The sequence below is a fragment of the Cervus canadensis genome, chromosome 1, assembly GCF_019320065.1.
Source record: "Cervus canadensis isolate Bull #8, Minnesota chromosome 1, ASM1932006v1, whole genome shotgun sequence".
Classification (NCBI taxonomy): Eukaryota; Metazoa; Chordata; class Mammalia; order Artiodactyla; family Cervidae; genus Cervus; species Cervus canadensis.
In genome coordinates, this window is record NC_057386.1 from 99,355,033 (window position 1) to 99,383,001 (window position 27,969).

The 27,969-nt window shown below is 37.6% G+C and overlaps 1 protein-coding gene across 2 annotated transcripts in view; it reads left to right on the top strand.

Annotated features, from left to right (window-relative positions):
* The window catches only part of PDGFC (platelet derived growth factor C), a 242,398-nt gene extending 228,210 nt beyond the window's left edge, over positions 1–14,188 (top strand). The window contains exons 5-7 of one of the 2 annotated variants that reach the window (XM_043487665.1): positions 28–238; positions 5,071–5,288; positions 12,662–14,188. In XM_043487665.1, the coding sequence (XP_043343600.1) occupies positions 28–238; positions 5,071–5,288; positions 12,662–12,778 (546 nt within the window). In that variant the 3' untranslated portion in view covers positions 12,779–14,188. The remainder of the gene's footprint in view (positions 1–27; positions 239–5,070; positions 5,289–12,661) is intronic. The other variant, XM_043487675.1, reaches the window with a different exon arrangement.
* The last annotated feature ends 13,781 nt before the right edge of the window (positions 14,189–27,969 follow it).

Here is a 27,969-nt window from a genome sequence, read left to right on the forward strand (position 1 = left end):
CTAACATTGGCTTCATTTTGCTTTCAGCAGCTCACGGAAACCGTGAGTCCTTCCTCGCTGCCTGCCTCAGCCTTGCCACTGGACCTCCTGAATAACGCTGTCACTGCCTTTAGTACCTTGGAAGACCTCATTCGGTATCTTGAACCAGACAGATGGCAGTTAGACTTAGAAGATCTCTACAGGCCCACTTCTTTGCAACTGCTGGGCAAGAATTTCGTGTTTGGAAGAAAATCCAGAGGTAAGCTCTCTCTTCAGGTTAGAACCTCATCTAATTTTCTTAGCAGCTCATGTTTCGGATTCTTCTGCCATACTTTCTAATGAGTAGAGTTTAAAATTCTTCTTTGATAAAGTTAAATGCTCCATTTTCTTAATATTTGAGCATATTTACATATTAAATAAGAATGCACATAAAAGGAGGCTCTTCTGACTGGGTATGGGAGATTTAAAGAGATGCTTTTGCTGAAAATGCCTGTTATTTCTTTAATTCAAAAATATCATATTGATGAAGTCCTCTGTTACATTTCACAGGAATTGTTGCTTATTCAAACTTAATATTTGTGTATATTAAATTAGAGATTCAGTAGAGATTATCATAGCTTCAGGGCCAGGTTTGGGGCTAGAAAAGGGGAAAGCTCTATTAAAATCTTTGTCTAGCATGTCCCCTGAATCAGAATTATATCCATTTCCTAAGCCTAGAAACTTTTCTAAATATTATGAAAAATACCCATGGCTCCCCAGAAAACAGACCTACTAGTTCCCAAGATAGGAATCACTGTAAGAAAATAATGTTCTAAAGGAACTCACACCATGATGATTCTTTCTCTGTATAAATATGTTTGAAATGATCACTTTTGATTATATGGGCATATCTCCTTCCAAGAGTGAAAGTGTTGATAATTAAACTTAATTCCACAAGGTCAAGAAATTGGAAATAATGGTAACGGGATTTGCTCTAAGGTCCGCTAACTTTCCTAGTAACACTAACATTGGAAAGCATCACTGTCAGACACAAATGAAAATGCAACTGGCTAAGTATAACACCCTCAGAAAATCTGTTTCAGTCTGTCAGATACTTTAAAATCTACCTAGGGTCTTTTACACAATGGAAGAACAGTCTGTAGAATGTCTATAGAAAGCAGAATATTTAGTTAATTTGAGCAACTCACAGGGGCAGATTGCATCAGACATGTTCTTCAGAAAGAAACCCTATTCCCACCCTTTCCTGCTCAGAGCTGCAGCTCTTCTGATCGGGACCTTCCATCTCAGCAGATCCTGTTGAGACTTGCCCAGCATGGTATTCTGCTGGGCCAGCAGCCCCAGTTTCCTCTCAGCAATATTGGAAATCTTGTCCAGAGGCAGCCGAATCTTGTCCAGATCCTGAAAGCTGTTGCATATTTATAAGGTGTAATCTTGATGAATAACTCACCAACAGCACTTCCCTTCCCTCCTGCTCAGGAATGGGAAGATGGAGACTTGGGAGGCTGGCTGCGATGCCCCTGAATACAGCCTTTGTTAGCAAATTTGGGGTAGATTATCGAGTGGATCTGTAAGAAGCAGAGGGAGTCAGCTGGGTTCTGAGCTCAGATCGAGTTTTGACAGCTGTTCTTGGGATGGGAGCCTGCAAATCTCCCCTTCAGCCATGCCCATGTGTCTGTATCTCTCCCTGTGGTGCTCAGTGACGATTTGGCCAGAGGCTAGGGTGTACTTAAAAGACCCAGCACTGAACCAGATCTTTCAAATATTCATTTAACACTTTCCAAATTGAAGCCCTTTGCAGTTTGCCAAATCTATTAACTTTTTAAGCATACGGTAAGTGTGAGAAAAGCAGTGTATATTTTTGGAACTTTACATAAACTAAAATGCAGGTGTGGGATAACATCTATATAGACAAAACCAACTCCCCTCCCCAGAGTCCCTACAAAGGAACGAGGAGTAAAACATTTAAAAGCTTCTAATTAGACATTGAAAGAGATTTTCCATAGAATAAACATATCACAGTGTTACCACATTCATCTTAGAAAGACCACCCTCAGATTGCAATACAGTCATAGAATTTCCTTGGGCTGAATGTCTCAAAAGAATGAACACTAATAAAGTAAAATGTGATCATGTTTTTTTTTTTCTTTTTTTTAACCAGTGTTATCCTTTTTAGTAAAACTTGCAATATTTATGAATCTGAACAAGAAAATAGGTATTAGAAAAACAGTGTTCATTGATGACAAGCTTCACATCTTCATTCTTTAGAAAGACAGGCTAATGCTTGCATCATCTTAGTAGTCACAAAAAGAAAATAAAGCATCTGAAGGCTGTTTACTTTACAAATATTTTGTAAAGGGAAACTTCATAATAGTAAAGTTGTACAAAAGTGTGTGTTGATGCATGATCTTTCTCTCTCTCTTTCTTCCTTTTTTTTTTTTTTTTGCCTAGATGTTCTACACAATATTTTATGAATTTGTGACACCAATTATAGTCACATGATGATTTTAATGAAGCTTAGATGAGTTTGAAGTCCTAACAGTAGGAAGCATAAATTTCAAATAACATATGCTAAATTTAAAGTCCTTCTTTAGCCCAAAGTAGACTGCATTCATGTTTTTCCGTTTCTTTGTTTTCCCTTTCTTCCTCCAATTCAGTGTATTCATTCATATCTTCCTACTACAGAAAAGAAAAACTCATTTTTTTTTAAGTCAGGCTTAACTAGTACTTAAAAAGGGCTTTTGACTTTTGTGTCAAACATGATAGATGAGTGGAAGCTAAGTTGAAAGTCTGTTTAAATTTTCACATTGTAGCAGGTATCATAACTTGGTTCACTTGGGAAATCCATCTAACCTTTTATTGTGGTTAAGTAAACATTTTAAAGGGAACATATACAGTCTCATTTTCTAGTTGCATGAAATAGTATGTTTAAAACTCTTTGAGGTAGATGAATATCCTTTGAAAGCTAAGAGCTTCATTCACATTCTAAAGAAGTATAAATCTTAAATAAGCATTAAAAACTTTGGCAACTGGCTTTTGTATGTGTGTGTCTGTTTTAGGTTTTCTCACTCCTTGCCTGGATATTAACTTCTAGAGAAAAGATTCAAAGACGCTCCTATGCAGCGTTGACAGTTAAAGAGCAGTATGTACATAGACTGTTAGTTCAGCAAAATGAAATCAGATAAAACAGGTGACATCACTTAACCTAATTATCTCATTAATTTTATTAGAACTAAGTTGGTCTTTAATGGCACTTTAAAAAATGAATTCATTTCCTCTTAAATATTTAAAAGTTTTACTTACACAAGATCATTTTTCAGATGAAAGGGAAATCTTTAGATACTCAAATAAAACAGTAATTTTTCTGTTGAATTGGAAAAAAGAATTTTAGCTGAATGAGGCTGAAATGAACCTATTAAATTAGCATTTCCTTGGTGTTTCCCTGTTCTTGATCAATTTTAGTCAATTGTATAGTTTACATGTCTTTATAATTTACAGTTGCATATACAAAATCTTGTATGTGTTTCTTAAAAATACTTACCCTGACTTCTTTTGACATTTTAGAAAAGCTTGACCAAATACACAAGTATAACATAGCTAAAGAAAACAAGCATTTGATTCTTACTACCTTGTCATTTTTAAAATATTTTCAAATATTAGTCAGTTAATTTTTAAAACTGTATTATTATTATTGAATTAACTTTGGCCAGAAAATATTATTTATAATGTTGTCAGTATTAATGAAAATATATTTAACACATCTCTTATATTTTAGATAATGTTCCTAAATTTTAATAAAACTATTTTTGACGGAAAAAAGCTCTGATGAATTATATATTATTCAAACCTTCAATTTTATTGGAATTGCTTTTATTTGAATATTTCTAGGGGAAAAGGCAAAGCCCTAGAGCAGAAATTAAGATCATTTTAGAAATGCTTATCCTAGTAATTATCAACTACTTCATATTATATATATAAGTTTATACTAAATATGACATATTACTTTGATATAATTTAACTAAGGCAAAGTCATCTTGTAGTTAAAAGCAATGGTTCTTTGAGAATTTACTTCAATAATTAATAAAAGGATTTTTTTTGCTCTTCATAAGTAGATATTCTAAAGAATAAAGCACAGCATAGTTAACCAAGTTACTAAAACAATAGAGACAATGGTTATAAATTAGACATTACTTCCATCCATTAAAAGGAGACTAGAAATCTTGCCTGGAAAAGCCCATGGACAGAGGAACCTGGTGGGCTGCAGTCCATGGGGTTGCTAAGAGTCGGACACGACTGAGCAACTTCACTTTTCACTTTCATGCACTGGAGAAGGAAATGGCAACCCACTCCAGTGTTCTTGCCTGGAGAATCCCAGGGACAGAGGTGCCTGGTGGGCTGCCGTCTATGCGGTCGCACAGAGTCAGACACGACTGAAGCGACTTAGCAGCAGCAGCAGCAGCAGCAGAAATCTAAAGGGGTCTAGTTAAACTAAATTTTCAAGTCCATAAACTAATCAGCATACCAGAAGCAATGCTTTCCAACAGCTCCTCTTTTAAAAGGTGTCTTCTTTTTCACTCCTGGTCCACTCAGCTGTCTTCAAAAACTCATTTTCTTCATTCCTCTTCACATTCTATGATTCTTGTCAAGTTCTGCCAGCAAGTTTCTGAACTTCATTCTTCATTCATTGCGTGAGTTTGTCATCCTTCTAAAACTTGGATTTATTTTTTCATCGAAGCATTCATTTTACATTCTATTCTTCCCTCCAACGTGTCCCGTGTTTGATTTTTTTCCCAAAGGTTAGAAGATGTAGCCCCATTTTTCCTGTAAAGTGTCCTATGTTTGGCTCTTAACTGTTTCTTTTGGCTCCATCCTCAACTCTGCACAACGCCACCTCTTCAACCATCCCTGGGTCACAAGTAAGCTCTGTTTGCCATCAAATAGAAAGTCCAGCCCACAAGCTGCATCACCCCAAGACCTGGTTAAATAATTAGGGTTATTCTTAAGGTGATGGTTCATGAAATAGTTAGATTTAGAGCTTAGTGAAGTGCGTCCAGCTCGGAGCTCACCTCCTCTTGGCTCCCTTGTGCCCCGCAGTGGTGGACCTGAACCTGCTCAAGGAGGAGGTGCGGCTCTATAGCTGCACGCCCCGCAACTTCTCCGTGTCCGTCCGGGAGGAGCTGAAGAGGACCGACACCATCTTCTGGCCGGGCTGCCTCCTGGTGAAGCGCTGTGGCGGGAACTGCGCGTGCTGCTTGCACACCTGCAGCGAGTGTCAGTGTGTTCCCAGCAAGGTCACCAAGAAGTATCACGAGGTACGGACATCCATCCTTGCCTCTCCTGGTCTTTTGAGTTGGGGGTTTGGGGCTTGTGTCCCAGAATATCCTAAAGCAGTGCCTCGGGGAAGGCTTGTTGTTTTCAAGGAGAGGTCATCTTCAGGGAAACCAAAGGAAACCAAACCAAGGTTTACAGAAGAGTTCCTGTTTTTATTTATTACTTTTAAAAATTAGAACCTTGAACTCAGAAAGCCAGACATGAAGGATTTGGACAGCTTGTCCTCCGAATGGACAATCACGGGTGATCAGGGGGCTTTTTCCTCTCTCATAGAAGAAACACAATATGTTCTTCTGGATGGGGAAAAATGGATGAAATTTTCACCTTTTCAAAATATCAAGGGAAAAAAAAATATCAAGGGAAAATATTTTAAAGACAAACTTGGAGGTAAATTATGGTCCATTTTGGAGAAAAGAGATCTTTGATGTTTATTTTTCCATTTGGGGCAATGCTAACACATAAATCCCAAAAGCATATTCATAATTATACTTCTTATTATTCATCATTTATATTGTATCTTCCTATTATTCATGTGGCCCCAAATAGTATGTTAAACCTTCTATGGATTCTTTATCCTTCTATGTCTTTATCCTATGGAATTAAGGAAAATACAAAAGGAAATATTCTTCATATTCTGTAATTTAATAAGAATTATTAAATTCTTAGTAATTTTTGGTTTTCAGAGCCTTGGTAATGTTAGGGTTAAACATTTAAAATTCTTATTAATGATCCCCAGTTATACCCTCCACCACCCTCTCCAGCGGCACATAGCTTTCACACATCAGGAAGCAATCCCTTTTGACGGCTCAACTTCAGTCTTTACAAAATGTGGTTCACAAACTTTAATTTTTACAAAACCAAACCAAAGTCTGCCTCCTAACTTCATTTCAGTGTGGCTTCATTTGTTTTTGTTTTTTTTTTTGCTAAATAAAAGAATGGCACAAAGTAAATATCTACTTAATAAATGAAATGATTTTTCTTACATATGAAGACACCAGCAGAACCCACGTCTGTTGGGTAATCTGAATATGTCGTGTCATAAACTGCACTCATGTGACCGGGCTGCCCCGCTCTTCCCTGGTATTGTGTTGGCAGTTGACTAAATGGGAAAACAGCACTGAATTCCAGAATAGAAGGTCCCTGCTTCTACCCTAGGTCTATTTTTAACTTGCTGTAACTATCATCAGGACACTTAGCCTGCATAAGTGCAAACTAGGATCAATTTTTCCTGATGGTTTTATTCTCTGAAAACTATTAGATGACAGTTTTTAGAAGATAACATCCAAAACTGGCAGTCTGGAGAATAAGTAGGACTGCTTGCTCTCATATTCCACATGCATCTAGAGATCCCTGTGCTAGAAACGCCCTCCACTCCTGTTTCAGGAGGAACCCCAGTCCCACTCTGCCCAAGGGATGGCTTTGTTGCTACTCTGAGAACTAGGAATTTAGTTAAGAAAAAACCCTTCACATGGCAGTTCTGTTACTGAACCAAACTTGAGTTGCTTGCCCTCCCGAGCAGTAAAGTCAGTCTGTTGACCCAGCTTGTAAAGGAAATACAATGTTTATTATAGGTCCAAACAAGGAGTCCAGGTAGTTAGCGTTTAAAAGACTTGAACTCCGAAAGGCCTCCAGGAAAAGGTTTTTAAAGACGGAGTAAGGGAAATGGTTTCAGCTCATGAACTTTCTTCTAATTGGTTGGTGGTAAGGTCATCAGAAGTCAACATCATCAACCTTCTGGTTCCAGCTGGTCGAGAGCCTATGTGCTTGTGGGGAGCATATAGTTAAGTTCTTTTACCTGGTGTCTGGGAAACAGCTCAAAGGATATGGCTCAGGATACTATCTATAGCCCTTGAGGAAGAACTCTAAAGGCCCTTAATTTTGTTTAATGACTAAACTATTATTATTTTGTTTTACTTGACTGTTTTCCTTTCTGCATTTTATCACTTCTCCTATTAAATTTATTCTTTGAATAGTTTTTCTACAGACAAAAGACAAAATGAGGACGTGGAGAAGGGGAGTGGCCCATAGGGTCCTATTCTAAAACATGTTAAGGTCAAAATGCCCCAAAGGTAGGCTGATATTAGAGTTGATTAGTATAATGTAAAAGGATGTAATTAAAGTAAGAGATAAACTGGAGTGACTCTTTTCCCACCTAAAATTATTCAATTTTGAACTTTCTAAAGCAGGTACTTACTAAGGAAAGTGTATCTGGGGACCTGATTTAGCCGACAAGTCTTGGGTTTATGATCCAACTTGTGAAGAGCTATAAAGGTCAGAGTAGTCTTGTGAGCTTTCCTAAACAAGCTTATCAGATGCTGAGTCCATGTCAGGCCTTGGGGCTGCAGAATCAGTCCTCAGATCAAGAGGATCCTCCTCCATCCTATACTTGTAAATTTCTTTTCAAATACCATTAGTTTCAGAGTTATCCAGAAAGTTGCCACAGAGTGTGCAATACCTGTTCTAAAGTCTCAAGTAAAATTCTGTGGGGAAAGGCCATGGGCAGAGCTTCTGCACCACTGCCCTTCAGAAGGGCATTGATTCATCTTCTCCAGCCTTCAGGTGGGGTTGATTGTGGGCACTACCTATAGTCCACAGTTAACAACTGTGGGTATTTATCTAGTTGTGTGATCATGGAGTACATTTCCCACTAAAGTGTATGTGCACAGATATATGGTTACCAATTCCACATTTCTCACAGATATTGCCAACCTAATCCTGTCTTAATTTTTTCAATGTTTTGTTGGAATTATAAAATTTTCTTTGATACTGTTTTTTTAGCAATCAAATTAGCCTATGAAAAAAGATTATTTGTTTGGTGTAATTCATAGTTCCTGAGCCCTAAACTTTTCTCAGCCTTATACTTTGTATGTTCTGAGGCTTGTAAATTTAGTATTACTTCTAAACAAATGAACTTTTTCAAAAACGTAACTTTTAACATTTCTAAAATCATTGTTATTGAATACCATTAATCAAGATCTAGAGACTTATTTAAAGTGAAGGCTTTCATTCTTTTTGATGATCCTTGATCCAGTTTTCAGTTTAAAGATTATTCTACTTCATGGACAAAGCAGAAGCAAAGACAGAGCTTAAAAGTTTTATATTTTATCTCTTTCATCCAGCTCTTTTATGCAGCTTGCCTACATATTAAGCTGAAGTGTATCTATTTGTATCACTACAAATATAACTGAATAATTCCCTCTTTTGCTTCCTTTAGCATTTTCATTGGGTTTTCACAAACTTAAAAAAATCATAAAATGTAACATAATGTTATATTTTGATAAAATATTATCAAATTAGATTTTTATTGCTTTTTTATCTAAAACCAGATATTCCTTATTTGAAGCCATTTTAGCCAAAAACAAAAAATGTTTTCTTAATTTCCCTGTCTCCAAAAAACGCATTTTCAGAAAAACAAGACAGGGGTTTTATGTATGTGTAAACCTAGATGTTACAACTTTATTGAATTGCTTTTTAGTTTACTGTCAATCCCAGCATAACTGTAGTTCATCTTCCTGCATGTGTGCAACTTGAAAGATATTTCTGTTAGAGAACAGTTATTACTTTGTGTTTGTTTCTCCCAAATTGAGAACTAAGAATAAAGATGCCATTACAATGCAGGGCTCAAATGCAGGGAATCCAAGGCTGTGTGACTTTGGGCTAATTACTTAATCCCTGGCCCCTCGATTTCTTCATATGTTATGTGAGCTGTAAGACTTCACGCTTCATTGTGAGGACTCAAGGAGCTGATGCTTACAAATACCTAGAATGAGGTCTGGCACATTTCAAGGCCTCCATATACACTGGCGATTGTCTCACTCAACCTTCCCTGGTGACTCAGACGGTAAAGAATCCGCCTGCAATGCAGGCAAGCCAGGTTTAATCCCTGGGTCAGGAAGATCTCCTGGAGAAGGGAATGGCTACCTACTCCAGTATTCTTGCCTGGAGAACCCACGGACAGTGGAGTGTGGTGGGCTACAGTCTATGGCTTTGCGAAGAGTTGGACGTGACTGAGTGACTAACACTCACTCAGCTTTATTTTTGCCCCCTCCACCTTGTCTAGCCTTATTCTTTGATTATGGCAACTAATCAATACAGATTTAATGAATTGTGCCCAGAGATAGGATATTTTCTTTCTGGCAAAAACATTTGTAAGATATTCTGACAAATGTATCACTCCTTTCCCCCATTCTTAATCATCCTAATGGGCTTCATCTTGTTTACATCTTCATACATCTAGTTTCATTTTTCATAGCACATAGTCTTTTCTTGTGTAGATCTGTTTTTTTTTTTGGGGGGGGGGATAATTATACCACTCAACTGCCTTGCTCTAGTAATGTGTCCCATCACCCAAGGCTCTGTGCGACCCGGAATTTGGGACAGCAGTACATGTGCATTGTTCCTTGATGGATCTTTCTGGCCTGATCTGTTCTCTCCGCAGTCTCTGGTTTTAGCATTTCCTTGCATTATTTCTTCACACAGTCAAAATTGTAGTTTGAATCTCTTCCTCAAAACCTTTGTGAGATATGCTTCTACCTCATTTCTTTCCTGTATCATAAGCCATGTACTAAAGACCAGTAACCCTTTTTAACATTATCTGGGACCAGGTAGTCATTTTCCAGGTCTCTCTGTGTCTTCCAAAGTCCAAACTTTCAAAGGGAATTAAGAGAGAAAACACTTATTGAACCTGCACCACATTCAAGACCTGAACACCCCTGGAACATTATGAGATTATTTTGCTTTTGTAAATATCCACAGGCATGGGTGGATGAAGATGGGGTGGAGAGGGGGCAGTTATGTGGTGACTGCATCTTGTGTAAGCTCTGCAGAGGGAGGAAGGATTGTTGGGTTGCAGCCTGGTGTGATGTAGACTGTCAGAACTGTATATAGGGGTCTCACTAATCCTTACCATTCATGGTCATTCTTTCCCCTGCCAACTGGGAGAATGTATATAAATGGACGCAGGAATTAAAGACATTGCCAGTATTGCACTGTATGTATCCACCCGACCAGATTCCAGAAGCTACTTGTCGAGAGTGATGATAAGGCATACTGCCAGCATCTTAGGAGTTGTTGGTTTTGATGCCGCCCTATGTTGGTCAGGGCTTCCCTGGTGGCTCAGAGGTTAAAGCGTCTGCCTGCAATGCAGGAGACCTGGGTTTGATACCTGGGTCGGGAAGATCCCCTGGATAAGGAAGTGGCAACCCACTCCAGTATTCTTGCCTGGAGAATCCCATGGACGGAGGAGCCTGGTGGGCTACAGTCCACGGGGTCGCAAAGAGTCGGACACGACTGAGCAACTACACTTTCACTTTCACTATGTTAGTCAAAAGTGGGAGATCAGTACCAGCACGTTAATTGTATTCATCTCACTGGATTAAGTTTCACATAAAAATAATAGTCTGAATAATTATCACTCTAGAATTGTAAATGTCATAGAAAATCTACTTTAAAAGTTTACTATTTTTCATAGCTATCCTAAGACTTTGCAGCTTATCTCTCTAGGAAGAAAGTTACTAAATAAGTAGAGTATATGACTAGTAATATTCTGGGTCTTGGTGAAATTATTATCTATCATTGTAATCATTCCCATTTGGCAAAAGTACAGATAGTGACTGTGTCACTCATTCTCTCTAAGCTTCTGTTCACTCATGTGTAAAATAGGGCTAATAGTTGTAAATAACTTCATAGAATTCTAGTGAGTTAAAGTACGTGAAAACTATCAGATCCCCTGGTACCCAGTAAGCATTCAAAAAATGTCAGCTAATTAACCTTTGATATGACCAGATACTCCAAAGAGAGGACGATTCTTTGTTTTTCATTGTTAAATATTTAAGTAAAACAGTCATAAAACCAGTTGTTGTTGTTGTTTAGTTACTAAGTCATGTCCAGCTCTTTGCGACCCCATGAACTGTAACCCGCCAGACTCCTCTGTCCATGGGATTATCCAGGCAAGAATACTGGAGAGGGTTGCCATTTCCTTCTCCAAGGGATCTTCCCAGACCCGAGTCTCCTGCATTGGCAGGTAGGTTCTTTACCACTGAGCAACCAAGGAAGCCCCGGTAAAACCTGATTTGTGCCATTTTGGATTAATGAATATTTCCAGAATGGTATCTTTTAGAAGTTGCTCTGCAAAGTTATCTGTGTCAGACTCAGAGAGCAAACTACACAACTTCCCATTATTCTGTGCTCTGTTCATAAGCCAAAGCCACATAATTTCTAAAACATTGTTATCATTTCTAAGACCTAAAATGTAATGTACGTTGAGTAGTTAGTTCTTATCAAATATATCAGAGAATCGTGTATAGAATACATAGCTGTATCCTTTCATCACAGTTTGAAAAGGGTGTGTTTAGTATCAGTGTCTGTTTTGCTGTATTTCTGGTTAAAAATCTCAACCATCCAAACTGCAAATAACTTCATTTAATAGAGGCATTCTTGTTATTCTTGCCAACTGTACACGACACAGTAGGACCCAGCTGCAGAAAGTTAACTGTGACGGAGCTGTTGTCGACGAAGTACATCTAATCCATCTCATCAAGTTTACAGAGGACTTGACGTGTAGCCAGGCACGTTAATGAGCAGCATAATTGAGCAGACTCAGCTGCAGACGGGTCGGGTTTCTTTTCACAGCATCGCAGTACTTGCCTGCCGTGCTCCAAGGATAAATATTTGCTAAGCATGTGAATAAATGAATGAAAGAAAACAACAAACGGAAGAACAAATTGTTCAGTAGTGGTTTCCAAAACACCTAAAGAAGGTGAAATTCCCTCTGATTAGGGTTAAATGCGTAAGGGAAAGAGGGTATAGTGAATCTTTCAATTTAAAAACTATTCTTTTTTAAAATTTTATTTTATTGAAGTGTAGTTGATTTCCAGTGTTGCGTTAATTTCTGCTGTATGGCAAAGTGACTCCGTTATACATATACATATATATTATTTTTCATATTCTTCTCCATTATGTTTTCTAACAAGATATAGTTCCCTATGCAATACAGTAGGACTTTGTTGTTTATCCACTCTATGTATTCTAGTTTGCATCTGCTAATCCCAAAGTCCCAATCCATTCCCTCACCTGTCCCCCTCTCCCCTGGCAACCACAAGTCTATTTATTCTGAGCAGCCTCCTTCCTAACTGTTGGTATTAAAAGGTCTTTCCTTTCATGAAAAGATGATAATCATTTGTGATTTCTTTGAAGGGTGGGGGAATATGTTCATAATGCCTTCAGGAGTAGAAATTAAAATGTGTTAAGTCATTGTTGGGCCCCGAGATTCTGTTCTGAAATCATTCCTGTCCATGAAATCACAAGTTGCAGACGTGGCCTGATTTTAAAGGTGGTTTCCATTGTTCCCTTTCAGGTCCTTCAGTTGAGACCCAAGACAGGCGTCCGGGGGCTGCATAAGTCACTCACGGACGTGGCCCTCGAGCACCATGAGGAGTGTGACTGCGTGTGCAGGGGGAACCCTGGGGGATAATGCCTCACGGTGGCTCAGGGCTGCCTCTGCGACAGAGCTTGTGCCTTATCTCCATCCACAGTCCCGGCTGTTGGCTCCAGGGCCCTTTCATCTTCAGGATTTACAGTGTGTTCTGAGAGAGGAGACACCAGGCAGAATTAGGGGTTGTGCAACGGCCCTTTGGAGATGAGGCCCCCACGACAAGAGGAACGTCCTCGCCGGGAAAGGAATGAACCTTGTAGATTTCTAGTTAGTTGCAAAGTCCCTGTGAGCACCCTCGGCTGCACTGTGTCTCTTGTCTGGATGTGGCCTAGGTTCATGTCAGCACAGGAAACACTGCCTGTGAGCCCCTGGTTCTGTCGCCTTGCTTAACTCTAAGCCCCGTGCTCTGGGGCTCAAATCACAGAAATCTCGGATTGTTTCTTCTAGTCACATGTATAAGAGTGTTCTAAGTTCTACCAACATGGGTTTTAAAAAGGAACTGTGTTGCCATGAATTAAACGTGTCATGCTGATAGGAGAGACTGGATTTTCCATATTTCTTAATCAGATTTCTACCATTTAGAAGAAGAGACCTCCATGCATGGTTTGGAACAGACAAACCTGAGAAGAGTGGCCTTATCTTCACTTTATAAGTTGGTTTATTTGTTTTATTGTGTACATTTTTTATAGTCTCCTTTTGACATTATAACTGTTTGCTTTTCTAATCTTGTTAAATATATCTATTTTTACCAAAGGTATTTAATATTCTTTTTTATGACAACCTAGATCAACTATTTTTAGCTTGGTAAAATTTTCTAAACAGAATTGTTATAGCCAGAGGGACAAAGATGATATAAGATATTGTTGCTCTGACAAAAATACATGTATTTCCTTCTTGTATGGTGCTAGAGCATAGATCAATCTACTTTTTCAAATATTAATTGGGAAATGGATAGAATTTGGTAAGTTGCAAAGACTCTTGGAAAATAAATAATTATGTCTTCAACTCCTCTTATTGAGATGAAAGTAAAAAGCAGAATACCCCCAGAGGCATCCAGGTCCAGGCGTTACTAACCTCTAACCCTTATTTAGGAAAATGTGAGCCCAGCTCAGAAGATCATAAAGCACCTTGAGAATAAGAGACTTGACAACCGCCTGACAAAGCATGTTCGGCTGTCCTATAGGAACACATCCTATTTATTGTGATGTTCTGGTTAGATTATCTTTAAACTCTGTTCCATACACTTGTATAAATACATGAATATTTTTATGTACAGAAGTATATCCTTTAATCAATTCACTTATTGTACTCTTTGGCAATTGAAAAGAAAATCAGTCAAATCCTTCGCTTGTATAATGCTGAATCTTGTGCCTAGGTTATGTGGTGACTATTGGAATTAAAAATGTATTGAATCACCAAATAAAAGAATGCAGCTATTTTGGGGAGAAACTGAGTGTGTGTTTGCAAGATTTGTGTCACCATGATTTTTATTTTGCAAAAGGTGCTATCAGTTCAAAAGACAGGCAGAAAAGTGAGCATTTCTGGTGAGGCTTGCCTGCCTCTGGGCTCCTGTGCTTCTGAGCAGTAGTTTCTTTTTCTCAGTTATCTTGATACTGATTAGTGGTAAATTAAGTTGCAAGTGACTTGGAGTTGTGTGTGATTAATGAAATGCTTGATGACAGATTATATGGTGGTATGAAATGGGGGAGTGTAACTTCCTACTCCTATCTTTGCATTTTCAGAGGCTGATACTAAAAGGGGTGAGCCCAGACCCCTCTAGCACGTGGATCCACACACCTAACATGGCACACATCAAGATGTGAGCCTGTGTTTTAGAAGTAGATCTCAAGGCAGGCTGGTGTCTTCAGCACTTGAGCCCTGCCTTTGAACTTGCCTGGGAGCCATCTAGGTCCCAGGCTCTTCCAGGCAATAGCCTTTCAAGCACTTTCCCGCCTGACAGTCCTCCCCTGCGCCCACCCACGTGAAAGACAAAGTGAAAATACCTGCTCTGTATTATTGACTTCTTATCATAATTGTGTCCCAGCTGCCTGGAGGCTGACTAGATACAGCTTGGCTGCTGTCCTGGAAAATCTACCACGTCTCCATCTGGCCATTTGACCACTCTTATTAGCCTTATCAACACGCTGTGAAATCTGATAGCTGTGACCTGTGGAACTGCATTGAATCCAACGTTTCCAGCTTTTTCTTTAAATTTAAATAGTTTAAATAGTCAATTTGCAATGTCATGTTATTTTCAGGTATGCAGCAAAGTGCCTCAGTTATACATATGTATACATTCTTTTTCACATTCTTTTCCATTATAGTTTATCACAGGGTATTGACTATAATTCCCTGTGCTGTACAGTAGGACCTTGTTGTTTATCCATTCTGTATATAATAGTCTGCTACCCCTAATCCACCCCTCCCCCACACCCCTCCCCCACTCCTCCACCCCCTTGGCAACCACAAATCGGCTCTCTATGTCTGAGAGTCTGTTTCTGTTTTGTGTGCTAACACTGTCTATGGAGCGCTGTCCCTGTGCTCATCTGTTTCAGTCATGTCCTCCCGTGTGTATTAAAATGTTCATTATATTTTGTACTCTGCTTCAGAAAGCATTTGCCTAGCCACTTACACTAAATGCAATCTTTTTGTAACTTTTATAAGCCATTCTAATAATTTTATTTAGTATAAATTTATACAAAATTTAGGAGAAGGAAATGGCAACCCACTCCAGTATTCTTGCCTAGAGAATCCCATGGTCAGAGGAGTCTGGTGGGCTCCTGTCCATAGGGTCGCACAGAGTCGGACACAACTGAAGCAACTTAGCATGCGTGCATGCATTGGAGAAGGAAATGGCAACCCTCTCAAGTATTCTTGCCTGGAGAATCCCAGGGACAGAGGAGCCTGGTGGACTGCGATCTATGGGGTCACACAGAGTCAGACACGACTGAAACGACTTAGCAGCAGCAGCATAAACAATTTTAAGAAAGAGGCATAGTAGTTTCATAGGAAGGATAGCTATTAAGATTAATAACTTTATTGTTTTAGAAATACATATGTACTCCCAGCTACCATTTTAAAGAAACGGGAAAGCTGATCCTAAAATTCATGGAAATGCAAAGGACCCAAAATAGCTAAGAAATCTTGAAAAAGAGCTTCAAACTTGGAGTACTCACAGTTCCCAATTTCAAACTTACTATGAAACAATAAAAAATAGTGTGGTAAGGCTAATAATTTAGACATGCAGATAACTGAGAGTCCAGAAATAAACTCTCACATTTACAGTCAATTGATTTTAACAACGCTGCCAAGACAGCTCGATGGGGACAAGGTATTCTTTTCAACAAATAGTGCCAGGACCCCTGGATATCCATATGCAAAAGAATAAATGTGAACCTTTACCTTCTACCATATACCGATAGTAAGTCAAAAATGAATCAAAGACCTAAATGTAAAAGTATGAAATGCTTAGAAACACATATAGGAGAAATTTCTGGTGACCTTAGATTAGGTGATTGGTCATGTCTCAGATACACACCAAAAGCACATGTGACAAAAGAAAAAAGACTTTATTAAATTAAAACCTTCTGTGCTTCAAAGGACATTGTTAAGAAAATGAAAAGACAAATCATATAACATGAAAAAATGTTTTCCATTCATGTATCTGATTGTGCGCATGTTCAGTTGCTCAGTCGTGTCCAACTCTGCGACACCATGCACTGTAGCCCGCCAGGCTCCTCTGTCCATGGAATTCTCCAGGCCAGAATACTGGAGCGGGTTGCCTTTCCCTTCTCCAGGGGATCTTGCAAACCCAGAGATCGAACCCAGGTCTCTCACACTGCAGCAGATTCTTTACCCTCTGAGCCACCAGGGAGGCCTATAATATCTGATTAAGATCTTATACTGATATTTAAAATATATAAAGAACTCTCATGACTCAACAATAAAAAGATAATTCAATAGAAAAATGAGCAGAGTGCTTGAATACCCATTTCTCAAAAAAAGATACACAAGTGGCAAATACACACACGAAAAGATAGCCGACATTATTAGTTATCATGGAAAGGCAAGTTAAAATCATGAGCCAACTGCTTTACACCCAGTGAAACAGCTAGAATCAGAGAGACAGATAGTAGTAGGTATTGATGAGGATATGGAGAGATTGGAACCCTATACATTGCCGGTCAGATTGTAAACTACTGTAGCAACTTTGAAAACAGTGATGCAGTTCTTCAAAACCTTAAACCCAGAGTAAACATATGAATTAGTAGTTCTACCCTCAGGTATACACTCAAGAAAATGGAAAATCCCCACACACGATGGTTCATAGCAACATTTTTCATTATAGTAAAAAAAATATATACAAACCACCCAAACGTCCCATCAACTAATAAGTTAACAAAGCACAGTGTATCTATACAATAGAATATTAGGCAATAAAAATAAAAAGAAGTATTGATACATGCTGCAGTGTGGATGATCCCTGAAAACATGGTGCTAGGTAGAAAAAGCCAGTCAAAAAAGACCATAAAATATAAGGCTACATTTATATGCAATGTTCGGGACTGACTAATCTATACAAAAAGAATTTTGACAAGTGTTTTGCCAGTGGCTGGTAGAAGTGGGTAAAAGGACAGCTTTTCCCCTTGGAGTGATGAAAATACTCTGAAATTAGATACTGGTGACCACTGAATTCTATAGTTCAAAATGGTGAAATATTTGTATTTGAATTATATCTCAATGACATCATTCTAAGAAATTATGACTGCAGTAAATTTTATAATTATGTACTGCAGGATTTAAGAAATAAAATCCCTCCCCCCTAAAAAGAACAAGGAGTAAAGTAAAATTAAAAAAAAAATCCAAAATTTTATCACCATGTTCCCCATCATGTTTATCTATGCATGTCAATGTGTAGATAAATATATAGGTAATTAAATGGCATTTCTGGTCTCGGTTTTGCCCCTGGTAGTAGTAGCTGACATCTACTCCTTTCCCATGACTTAATGGTGGCTGAGGTGTATGTTTCTATCAGAATGTGGTCTTTGCCATGGCATGCTGTAACCTACAAGATGGAAGTATAATATCTGTGACAGGTGTCATATGCTGGTACAGATAGTTGGCTGTCTTTCTGAACCCAGTTCCTACCAAGGGGTCAAGTTCTGCAGATTCCAGACAACCCACACACACTTGACTGAAAAATTAATTCTTGTTGTAAGCTGCTGGGATCTTGAGGGCATTTGTTATGCAGTGCTATTTGGCAAATGAGACTAGGAGGTATTATTATCTTTGCAAGGAGATTGTATCATATGTGCTATATCTCCAGGAAACTTTTATACATACCTTCACTTTGCAACTTATGAACAAGAAATTGAAATTGAACAGGAAATAGGTTCTTTGGAAAATGTTTCATCAATATAAGATACAACCTTTCTAAATGATCTCTCTAAAACTGTGAAAAAAATGTTATTAAAAACATAGAATCCTTTGCAAAGCATTTGCTTCTATTTCAGTGAGCATCTATCATTTTTCTATTAAGAAGAGAACATAAGCTCTCAGATAATGTGGTCTACCTTTTCAGTAATAGTCTCATTGTTGTTTATTATTTATTTTATGGTTTAATAAACATTTAACTAATGCAAAATATTGAAACATTTACTTAAAATGTTTAACATGTAGCTTTTAATGAACTATTCTATAACTTAAGACACTTAGGGAAATTTTCATCCGCTCTTTATGTTATCTTCTTTCCAGACTTTTTCTCTATCAGTATCTCTCATTTATTCATTCTTTCTTTATAAAACATTATGTTAATTGTATAATCTCCATGTCTTTAATTCTTTTGTGATTATTTACATAATGCATAGATTACGTCCGGAATACTGTTCACTCTATTGGTGTGGATAAATCCTTGATTCCATTTTTAGTTTTCTAAAACTTGTTTGCCAAATAGAACTATAATTTGAGGATTAGATATTGTATTTGATTTAGGGGCTTTCCTGGTGGTCCAGGGGTTAGGATTCCACTGCAAGGGGTGCAGGTTCTATTCCTGCTCAGGGAACTAAGATCTCACATGCCACATGGCACAGCCACAATATTAAATTAAAAATATATATATTCACTGTAACTGTCTGTCTCTTGTGGAGGAAGGAGAGTGAGAGCAACTGGAGAAATGTGAAACTATTTTTTAAAAATTTTAATGAAGTATGTTTGATATACATGTTATGTTACTTTCTGCTCTACAGCAAAGTGATTCATATATATGTATATTTTTAATATTATTCTTCATTCTCGTTTATCACAGGAAACCATTGCCCCTTGACCTTCTACTCACAATAAAGAGAGGATGATGCTACCTCTGACCACTTCTCTTTAAAGTTAGCTGTATTTGTGAGGATGCTTAGAACTTTATTTTAGTACTTTATCTGTAAAGAGGGGTTGGAATGGGGATTATCCTAAGACTCACTATAAACTCACTCTTAAACTCTCATTCACTTAGCAGGAAGTACACCCTTTTCATTGGTTGACATCAGCAAATGAACTTTTGTTGGAATTTTGTTTTTGAGATTAAGTTCCCCTTTACTGTTATTATCCTAGTATTAGAAAATGTTTTACATTATAAATTATTATGACTCCAACAATCACTTATTTTTACTTTTTTGCTACTGAAATACACTATTTCCATTTTATACTTATAAGCTAAATATTAAGTGACCCTATAAATGCTTTTGAAGTTTGTCTTTAAATCTTGTTGCAGATTTAATTTTTAAAATCATCGATGCTACTCAGTACTAGGTATATGGTGGATATTTTGCCCATTTGTCAGTAAAAAATGAGCTATTACCCTATCCTCATTTGTTATGAGATCAGGTCTTCCACAGAACTCAAGTAGAAAAATTATAATTATTTTCTAAGCTAAGTTGAAAACAATACAAGTGTTTTTTTTTTATCTCCTGTTTAGGAAAATAACAAATTATTACAAATTTTGTAATGGTCTTCAATCCATTTAATAAGTAAATATTTTACTAAGAAGGGCAAAATTTAACTGTTTAAAGTGTTTAGTATTATTTTAAGTAACACCTTCAATGTAAGTCAAATTCATGACAACCCACTAAACACTATAAAAGTTTCCTGTAACCAAAAGAAATTCTAGGGGAAAGAAGTGATCAATTTTAGTATAGAAGTACCTGCTGGACTTACCAGTAGACAACTAGTTCCAATGACATCACTGAGAGACGTAAATAAAATATCATTTATATGAAATAACCTAGTTTCTGATATAACTAAAATGTCTGTTAAACAATAATAGTAGGCAACAGACAAATTTTGATGTGCAATCCCCTCTAAACTTTAGAAAATAAGATGCATTCCTGGTTTTCTATATTTAACCTGCACTAGGAATAAAATTAATATATCCTAATGGAGATGCTATTTTTTTTAATGATAGTATGTATGGTAGGGTTTATCTTCCAAATTTCCAGACTGGCAGTCTTAATTTCAGAATATTCAAAGATCAGCAAGTACGTGTCACACATATCTGGAAAAAAATCTATTACAAGAAACGCAGGAAGTACATGAATAATTCATTGGCCGTATTTGATATGCCTTGCTTTCTGTCCTAAAGCTGTGATCTGAAAATGTGATTTGCCAGCATTTCAGCAGAAGCAGGAGGGAGGGAGCTAGTATTGCTTCCAGCTTAGCTCCTGGAATCCCTGGAGACTGAGAGGCTACTGGACTTGACCACTTTGAGAAGAAACTTACCAGAAACAAAAAGCATAAGATGAAGAGATTTATATTGACCAATTCTATAGTGAATATCTTTAGAACTCTTCTGAAACACTTGATCACTCAACCAATGAGTTTTGACTGACATCATATATCTGGGTGGTTTAATGTATGGGATTTGCTAAATCAAATTCTTCCTGTATTGCATAGCGTATATCTACTTTGACAATATATTGTGTCATCATCATGGAATAAAGGCAAACAAACCGCTGTTAACAAGACGTGTGTCTTGCTGCAGTCAACTGGCATGGCAATAAATCTGAATGACTTGTTTCTAAACTGTCTTTCATCCAAATCTGCTTCAACACTTTGTAATGATTACATTTGTGGAGAGTTTTTCATCTTAATTTTTGCAGCTGGAGATTGAGTAGGGAAGTGAGAACGTGTCGTGACTAATTACTCAACATCACACACAGATGTATAAAAACTTTTGGAGAAAATTAGGAGGTTCATATTTGGTTTCTCTTCCTGGGAGAAGGCAACTATTGTGCATGCATTTGCATTTCCTTTTAAAATTAGCCTGTGAACAAACAAAATCTATGTTCTTCTCTCTATAAAGTAAGCTTCATTTTTACTCTTGAATTCTATCAAAGACTTGCCATATGTCTGAGTCTTTGCAGCCCAATGTCTGTTTCAGAAAATCTAGACCAGGGGTGCTCAGCCAAATCCTGGAATCAAAACAGGTCATGAAGCCCTGTATGTCCATCCAACTATTGCTATTTCTTTTTTCTATATAACCATTTTAGTATTGAAGTATAGTGGATAAAAATGTTATATTAGTTTCAGGTGACAGAAAAGTGATTCATATATATGTGTGTGTGTTTATGTATACATATCTATTCTTTTTCAGATTCTTTGCCATCATAGGTTATTATAGGATATTGAATACAGTTCCATTTACTACATAGTAGCCTCTGTTTTTTATCCATTTTATATATAGTACTGTATATCTGCTAATCCAAAACTCCTAATTTTTCTCTCCTCCTCCCATCCCCTTCAATAACCTTAAGTTTGTTTTCTTTGTGAGTCTATTTCTGCTTTGTAAATAAGTTTCTTTGTATCAGCTTTTTTTTTTTTTAGATTTCATATATAAATGATGTCATATGATCTTTGTCTTTCTCTGACTTACTTCACTTAGTATGATCATCTTCAGGTCCATCCATGTTGCCACAAATGGTAGTATTCCATTCCTTTTTGTGGCTTAGTAGTATTCCACTGTATATATGTACCACATCTTCTTTATCCATTCACCTGTCAATGGATACTTTGGGTGCTTCCATGTCTTGGCTATTGTAAATAGTGTTGCCATTGACATTGGGGTGCATGTATCCTTTTGAATTAGAGTTTTCTCCAGATGTATGCCCAGGGGTGGGATTGTAGGATCATACAGTAGCTCCTTTAAGTAATTTCCATACTGTTCTCTATCGCTACGTATCAATTCCCACCAACGGTGTAGGAGGGCTCCCTTTTCTCCACATCCTCTCCAGCATTTATAGTTTGTAGATATTTTCATGATAGCCATTCTGACCAGTGTGAGGTGACACCTCATTGAAGACTATTGCTATTTCTATCAGACAATGATGAAGGATGTGTAAAGTTTTCAATGTGCCCACTTACCTGGAAGTTACAGCTGATACCCTCTGGATTCAGAGATCCTGAGATGCTTTGATGAGGAATGACTTGAATCTTCTGTCCAACCCTTTTTCTCCTCAAGGTTCATAAGCAGCCATCAGTTACCCTTATAGAATTAAATTCACCAGTAGCCTCAATAACCACCTGAAGTTCTCACATCCAATACTTGTTCAATGAATTTTGAATAAATAAAATTAAAAGCCAACATTCAAATTAATTTAAGAACTTTCATAGTTCCAGTTGGTCTGTGAGACAATTCATAGCTATTTTATTAGGTGTAACCGTGGTTAAGTACCTGGATAGAGCCCTGATATTAGTGTAGATGCAAATTCCTGATATTTCTCAGAAACCAATCCTCCCCCAAATCCACTAGATTTCCTTTTTGTTTGCATAATAAATTGACTATAAAACTGGTTCCTAGAATGAAGAGCTATATGTAATTACTTCAGTTTATGAATGTAAATGATCATTCAGCACGCCAGGCCTCCCTATTCATCACCAACTACCAAGGTTACTCAGACTCATGTCCATTGAGTCGGTGATGCCATCCAACCATCTCATTCTCTGTCGTCCCCTTCTCCCGCCTTCGATCTTTCCCAGCATCAAAGTCTTTTCAAATGAGTCAGTTCTTCCCATCAGGTAGAGTTTCAGCTTCAACATCAGTCCTTCCAATGAATATTCAGGACTGATCTCCTTTAGGAAGGACTGGTTGGATCTCCTTGCAGTCCATGGGATTCTCAAGAGTCTTCTCCAACACCACAGTTCAAAAGCATCAATTCTTTGGCTCTCAGCTTTCTTTATACTCCAACTCTCACATCCATACATGACTACTGGAAAAACTATAGCCTTGACTAGACGGACCTTTGTTGGCAAAGGAATCTCTCTGCTTTTTAATATGCTGTCTCAGTTGGTCATAACTTTCCTTTCAAGGAGTAAGAGTCTTTTAATTTCATGGCTGCAGTCACAATCTGCAGTGATTTCAGAGCTCAAAAAAATAAAGTCTGTCACTGTTTCCATTGTTTCTCCATCTATTTGCCATGAAGTGATGGGACCAGATGCCATGATCTTGGTTTTCTGAATGTTGAGCTTTAAGCTAACTTTTTCACGCTCCTCTTTCACTTTCATCAAGAGGCTCTTTAGTTCTTCTTCACTTTCTGCCATAAGGGCAGTGTCATCTGCATATCTGAGGTTATTGATATTTTTCTTGGCAATCTTGATTCCAGCTTGTGGTTCCTTCAGCCTAGCATTTCTCATGATGTACTCTGTATATAAGTAATAAGCAGGGTGACAATATACAGCCTCGACGTACTCCTTTTCCTATTTGGAACCAGTCTGTTGTTCCATGTCCAGTTCTGCCTGTTGCTTCCTGACTTGCATACAGATTTCTCAAGAGCCAGGTCAGATATCTGGTCAGGTGTTCCCATCTCTTTAAGAATTTTCCACAGTTTGTGGTGATCCACACAGGCAAAGGCTTTGGCATAGTCAATAAAGCAGAAATAGATGTTTTTCTCAAACTCTCTTGCTTTTTTGATAATTCAGTGGATGTTGGCAATTTGATCTCTGGTTCTTCTGTCTTTTCTAAAATCAGCTTGAACATCTGGAAGTTCATGGTTCACGTACTGTAGAAGCCTGGCTTGGAGAATTTTGAGCATTAGTTTGCTAGAGTGTGAGATGAGTGCAATTGTGCAGTAGTTTGAGCATTCTTTGGCAATGCCAGTGCCAAAAAATGTCCAAGTGAAGCTTACAGTGCTCGTACCAAACTTCAAATGTCACGGCTTCATATTATATTCTGTGCCCATAGACAACACAGCCATCCTTAACACAGTCTAGTCACATGCTCCTTTTGACCTTTTTTTACCCAAATACTCTCCTTTTTGCTTCTTTAAACAAAGACTTTCCATGTGCCTTTGATCTGTGTCACTGTGATCATTTTTGTCATAGTCATACAATTGTGTTTCCCAATCCTTTACTATTTCTCTTTTTTAAATTGGAGTATAATTGCTTAACAATGTTGTATTCATTTCTTATGTTTACATGTATCCCTTCCCTTTTGAGCCTCCCTTTCCCCACCACATCCCACCCCTCTAGGTCTCCACAGCGCAACAGGCTGAACTCCGGGTGTTATAAAGCAGCTTCCATCAACTATCTATTTTACACATGATAGTGTATTTACGTCAATGTTACTTTCTCCACTTGTCTCACCCTTTCCTTACCTTGTGTCCACAAGTCTGTTCTCTAGGTCTATGTTTCTATTCCTGCCCTGCAAATAGTTTCATCAGCACCCTTTTCTAGATTTTATGTAAATGAATTAATATATTTGTTTTTCTCTTTTTGATTTGCGCCACTCGGTATAAGAGGTTCTAGGTTCATCTTCCTCACTACAGCTAACTCAATTCATTTCTTTTTATGGTTGAGTAATATTCCATTGTATAATTGTATATTCTTTATCCATTCATCTGTCCATGGACATCTAGATTGTTTCCTTGCCCTGGCTATTGTAAACAATGTTACAATGAAGATTGGGGTACATGTGTCTTTTTGAATTGTTGTTTTCTCAGGGTATATGACCAGTAGTGGGATGCTGGGTCATATGGTAGTCTTATTCCTAATCCTTTACTATTCAATCCTTATTTTGTTAGTTGGACAGATCCTGTGTATTAATATACAGGTATTCTACTCAAAAAGTCACTCTGCTTGCATTCCCCTGTCCTTTCTCCACTGACACTCTTTCTAAGGCACACTTGTACTTTTACCTGTACTTTTCAAAGGATTCTATTCAATCTTCTGCTGTCTCAAGTTGCAAGCTGTTTAACGGCATTGCCAAATCACCTGCCCTTCCAGTCCTTGTGAAAGATGTATATCCAGACGTTCTTTGACGTAGATCTCCTCAGAAGTGTAAAGGTAAAGAACGAAAGATTCAATTTTTGTTATGAAGAATCCATGAAGAAATTGTCCATTATGATACATTTATTCATCTTGTATCTCAACAGATTAATTTCAGAAGTTATTGTTTCTTGATAATGTGATATTGGAAAGTCCCTGTTTCCCAGGGATGCTTGAGTCTGAGAATCACTTTATTACATCTTTCTGTAAAAACAAATGACTTAGATATGCATCTCTGAAATAGCAGTGTAAATCAGTGGGAAAACAAGATTCAGTAACAGAATTTTCTCAGAAAATCAGCATAGTTCTAAATTGGAAAGAGTCCCTATTCCAAGCCTGTACTACAGAAATCTGTTTATATATTTTAGCGCTTAGAGCAAAAGCTCTCAGACTGAGGTCCACAAATGCACTTAAAATTCCCTGTGAACTTCATGAAGTTGACCTAGACAGTCTGTAAACACATATACACTGTCAGAGGACTTGATCCAAAAAAGGTTAGGAATCAGTGACATGACACAGGGAACTGGAAGATGATGTGATCATGATCTTTAATTTCTAAGTTTTTGCAGAGGAGTGATGCGATTAAGCCTGAATCTGTGGGTAAAGCATGTGGTAGGCTTGATCTGTTGGAAAGGGCCACACAGGGGGAGGTGGGATGTTTAACTTAGAGATCATCTCTTTTATCAGCACTGCAGATGTTCACTTGTATTTAGTGCCAGTGAAAACTGTCCTACACATCAGAGCCTGTGGGAAACAGGCTCCCAGCCTGACTACACTTAACATTTAAAATTCAAGGATGCTTCAGTGCAAGGTGAATTTGACTTACACTGCTACAGGGAGATTCTCACGGATTAAGTCACCAGATGTATGTCACTGATAATTACTAAGAAAGAAAACAGAAACTTCTTGGGTGAAATTATGGGAGAGATGACAGAAAAGACATTGAAAGTTTAAGCACATTAATCTCTAGGTGGATTTTGGACTCACCTCTAGCAGAACAATCACCTAATGCTCACATGGAGGTCCTCCCCTCCCAGGCTCCAAAAATGTAAGAAAGTAACCTTCACCATGTACTCAGAGAATAACCATATGGCCCAAGCAACATAGCCCTGATTTACAATAAGATAACACAGGAAAAGATTTCCTACATGAAGGTCAACCTCAATAGGGTTCTCACTTTTTAAAAAAATTATTTTTATTGGAGTATAACCACTTTACAATGTTGTATTGATTTCTGCCATACAACAGCATAAATCAGCCATCAGTTCAGTTCAGTTCAGTTCAGTCACTCAGCCGTGTCTGACTCTTTGTGACCCCATGAATCACAGCACGCCAGACCTCCCTGTCCATCACCAACTCCCGGAGTTGACTCAAACTCATGCCCATCGAATTGGTGATGCCATCCAGCCATCTCATCCTCTGTCATCCCCTTCTCCTGCTGCCCTGAATCCCTCCCAGCATCAGGGTATTTTCCAATGAGTCAGCTCTTCGCATGAGGTGGCCAAAGTATTGGAGTTTCAGCTTCAGCATCAGTCCTTCCAATGAACACCCAGGACTGATCTCCTTTAGGATGCACTGGTTGGATCTCCTTGCAGTCCAAGGGACTCTTAAGAGTCTTCTCCAACACCGCAGTTCAAAAGCATCAATTCTTCTGTGCTCAGCTTTCATCACAGTCCAACTCTCACATCCATACATGACCACTGGAAAAACCATAGCCTTGACTAGACGGACCTTTGTTGGCAAAGTAATGTCTCTGCCTTTTAAATATGCTGTCTAGGTTGGTCACAACTTTCCTTCCAAGCAGTAAGCATCTTTTAATTTAAGTATACATATATCCTCTCATTTTTGGATCTCCCAACCCCCACCCACTCCTCTAGTTCATCACAGAACACTGAGCTGGGTTGCCTATGTTATGTAGTCACCTCTAAGTAAGTTATGTCTTTGATGTGATGTTTTCCAAGTTAGATTTGATTTCATATTTGTTTTGAAAATTATACACACATCCTTCAAAACCTTTAGTCGTAAAATTTACATAAAAATTACAGGTGATGTTCCATTTTTCAATATATGAAGTGAATGTGACAACAGCAAGAAGAGTCTCCCTTGATAAAACCTATCACTTTTGCAAATTTCAGAAGTGTTGACTAGATTTTCTTAACAAAATATTTTCCTAATGTTAACTTTGAGTGTAATTCCTTTTCCATTACCTCATAAATTCAGTCTCATAATGTTGATACATTTCTCCCTAATTTTGCTTGTATTAATAATACTGTATGATGAATGTTTTCTCCATGCCATTAAAGTTTCATAGTTTAATGGAATGATTTCAGTATATTCCAGTGCAGAGATATACCAAAATTTAGTTATATCTTCTTCTTCTGTTAAAACTTTAATTATAACATTTTGTTGTTAGGTGAACACTTTGTCTACTGATGAACTTATTCCTAAAATAAATATGAAGGTAATTGGATTTTAAATCCATTATAAATAAATTATAGCAAAACCATGTGTGTGATTTATTGGTAATAATAATGATGAAACTAATGTGAGTAGTTTTTTCTGGGGAAGAGTATGTTTTACTGACTGTTTTATCAGCTCAAGCTATTCACAGGCTGAACCCTTTTTTCTACAGCTTTAACTGTGCACAATATCAAGGAAGCAAAAATTGAAGTTGTTTGATCTCTTTTGGGGATTTTTATTGCACAAATATTCCATCTATATTGGAAGTAAATTTTTAAATAAATTTTTAATAAATGCATAATCCACATGTTTCTTGTGTGTAGAGTGTTAACCCTGACATAGGATTTCTTTTTTTGGTCTCTTCAAAAATGTTTTACTTCAAGTATGGAACCCATGAAGCTTCAGGTTTATTTTTCTGTCTTCTGTTTAGGTGATGATTTTTATTATCATACTTTTTAGTGTTAAGATAA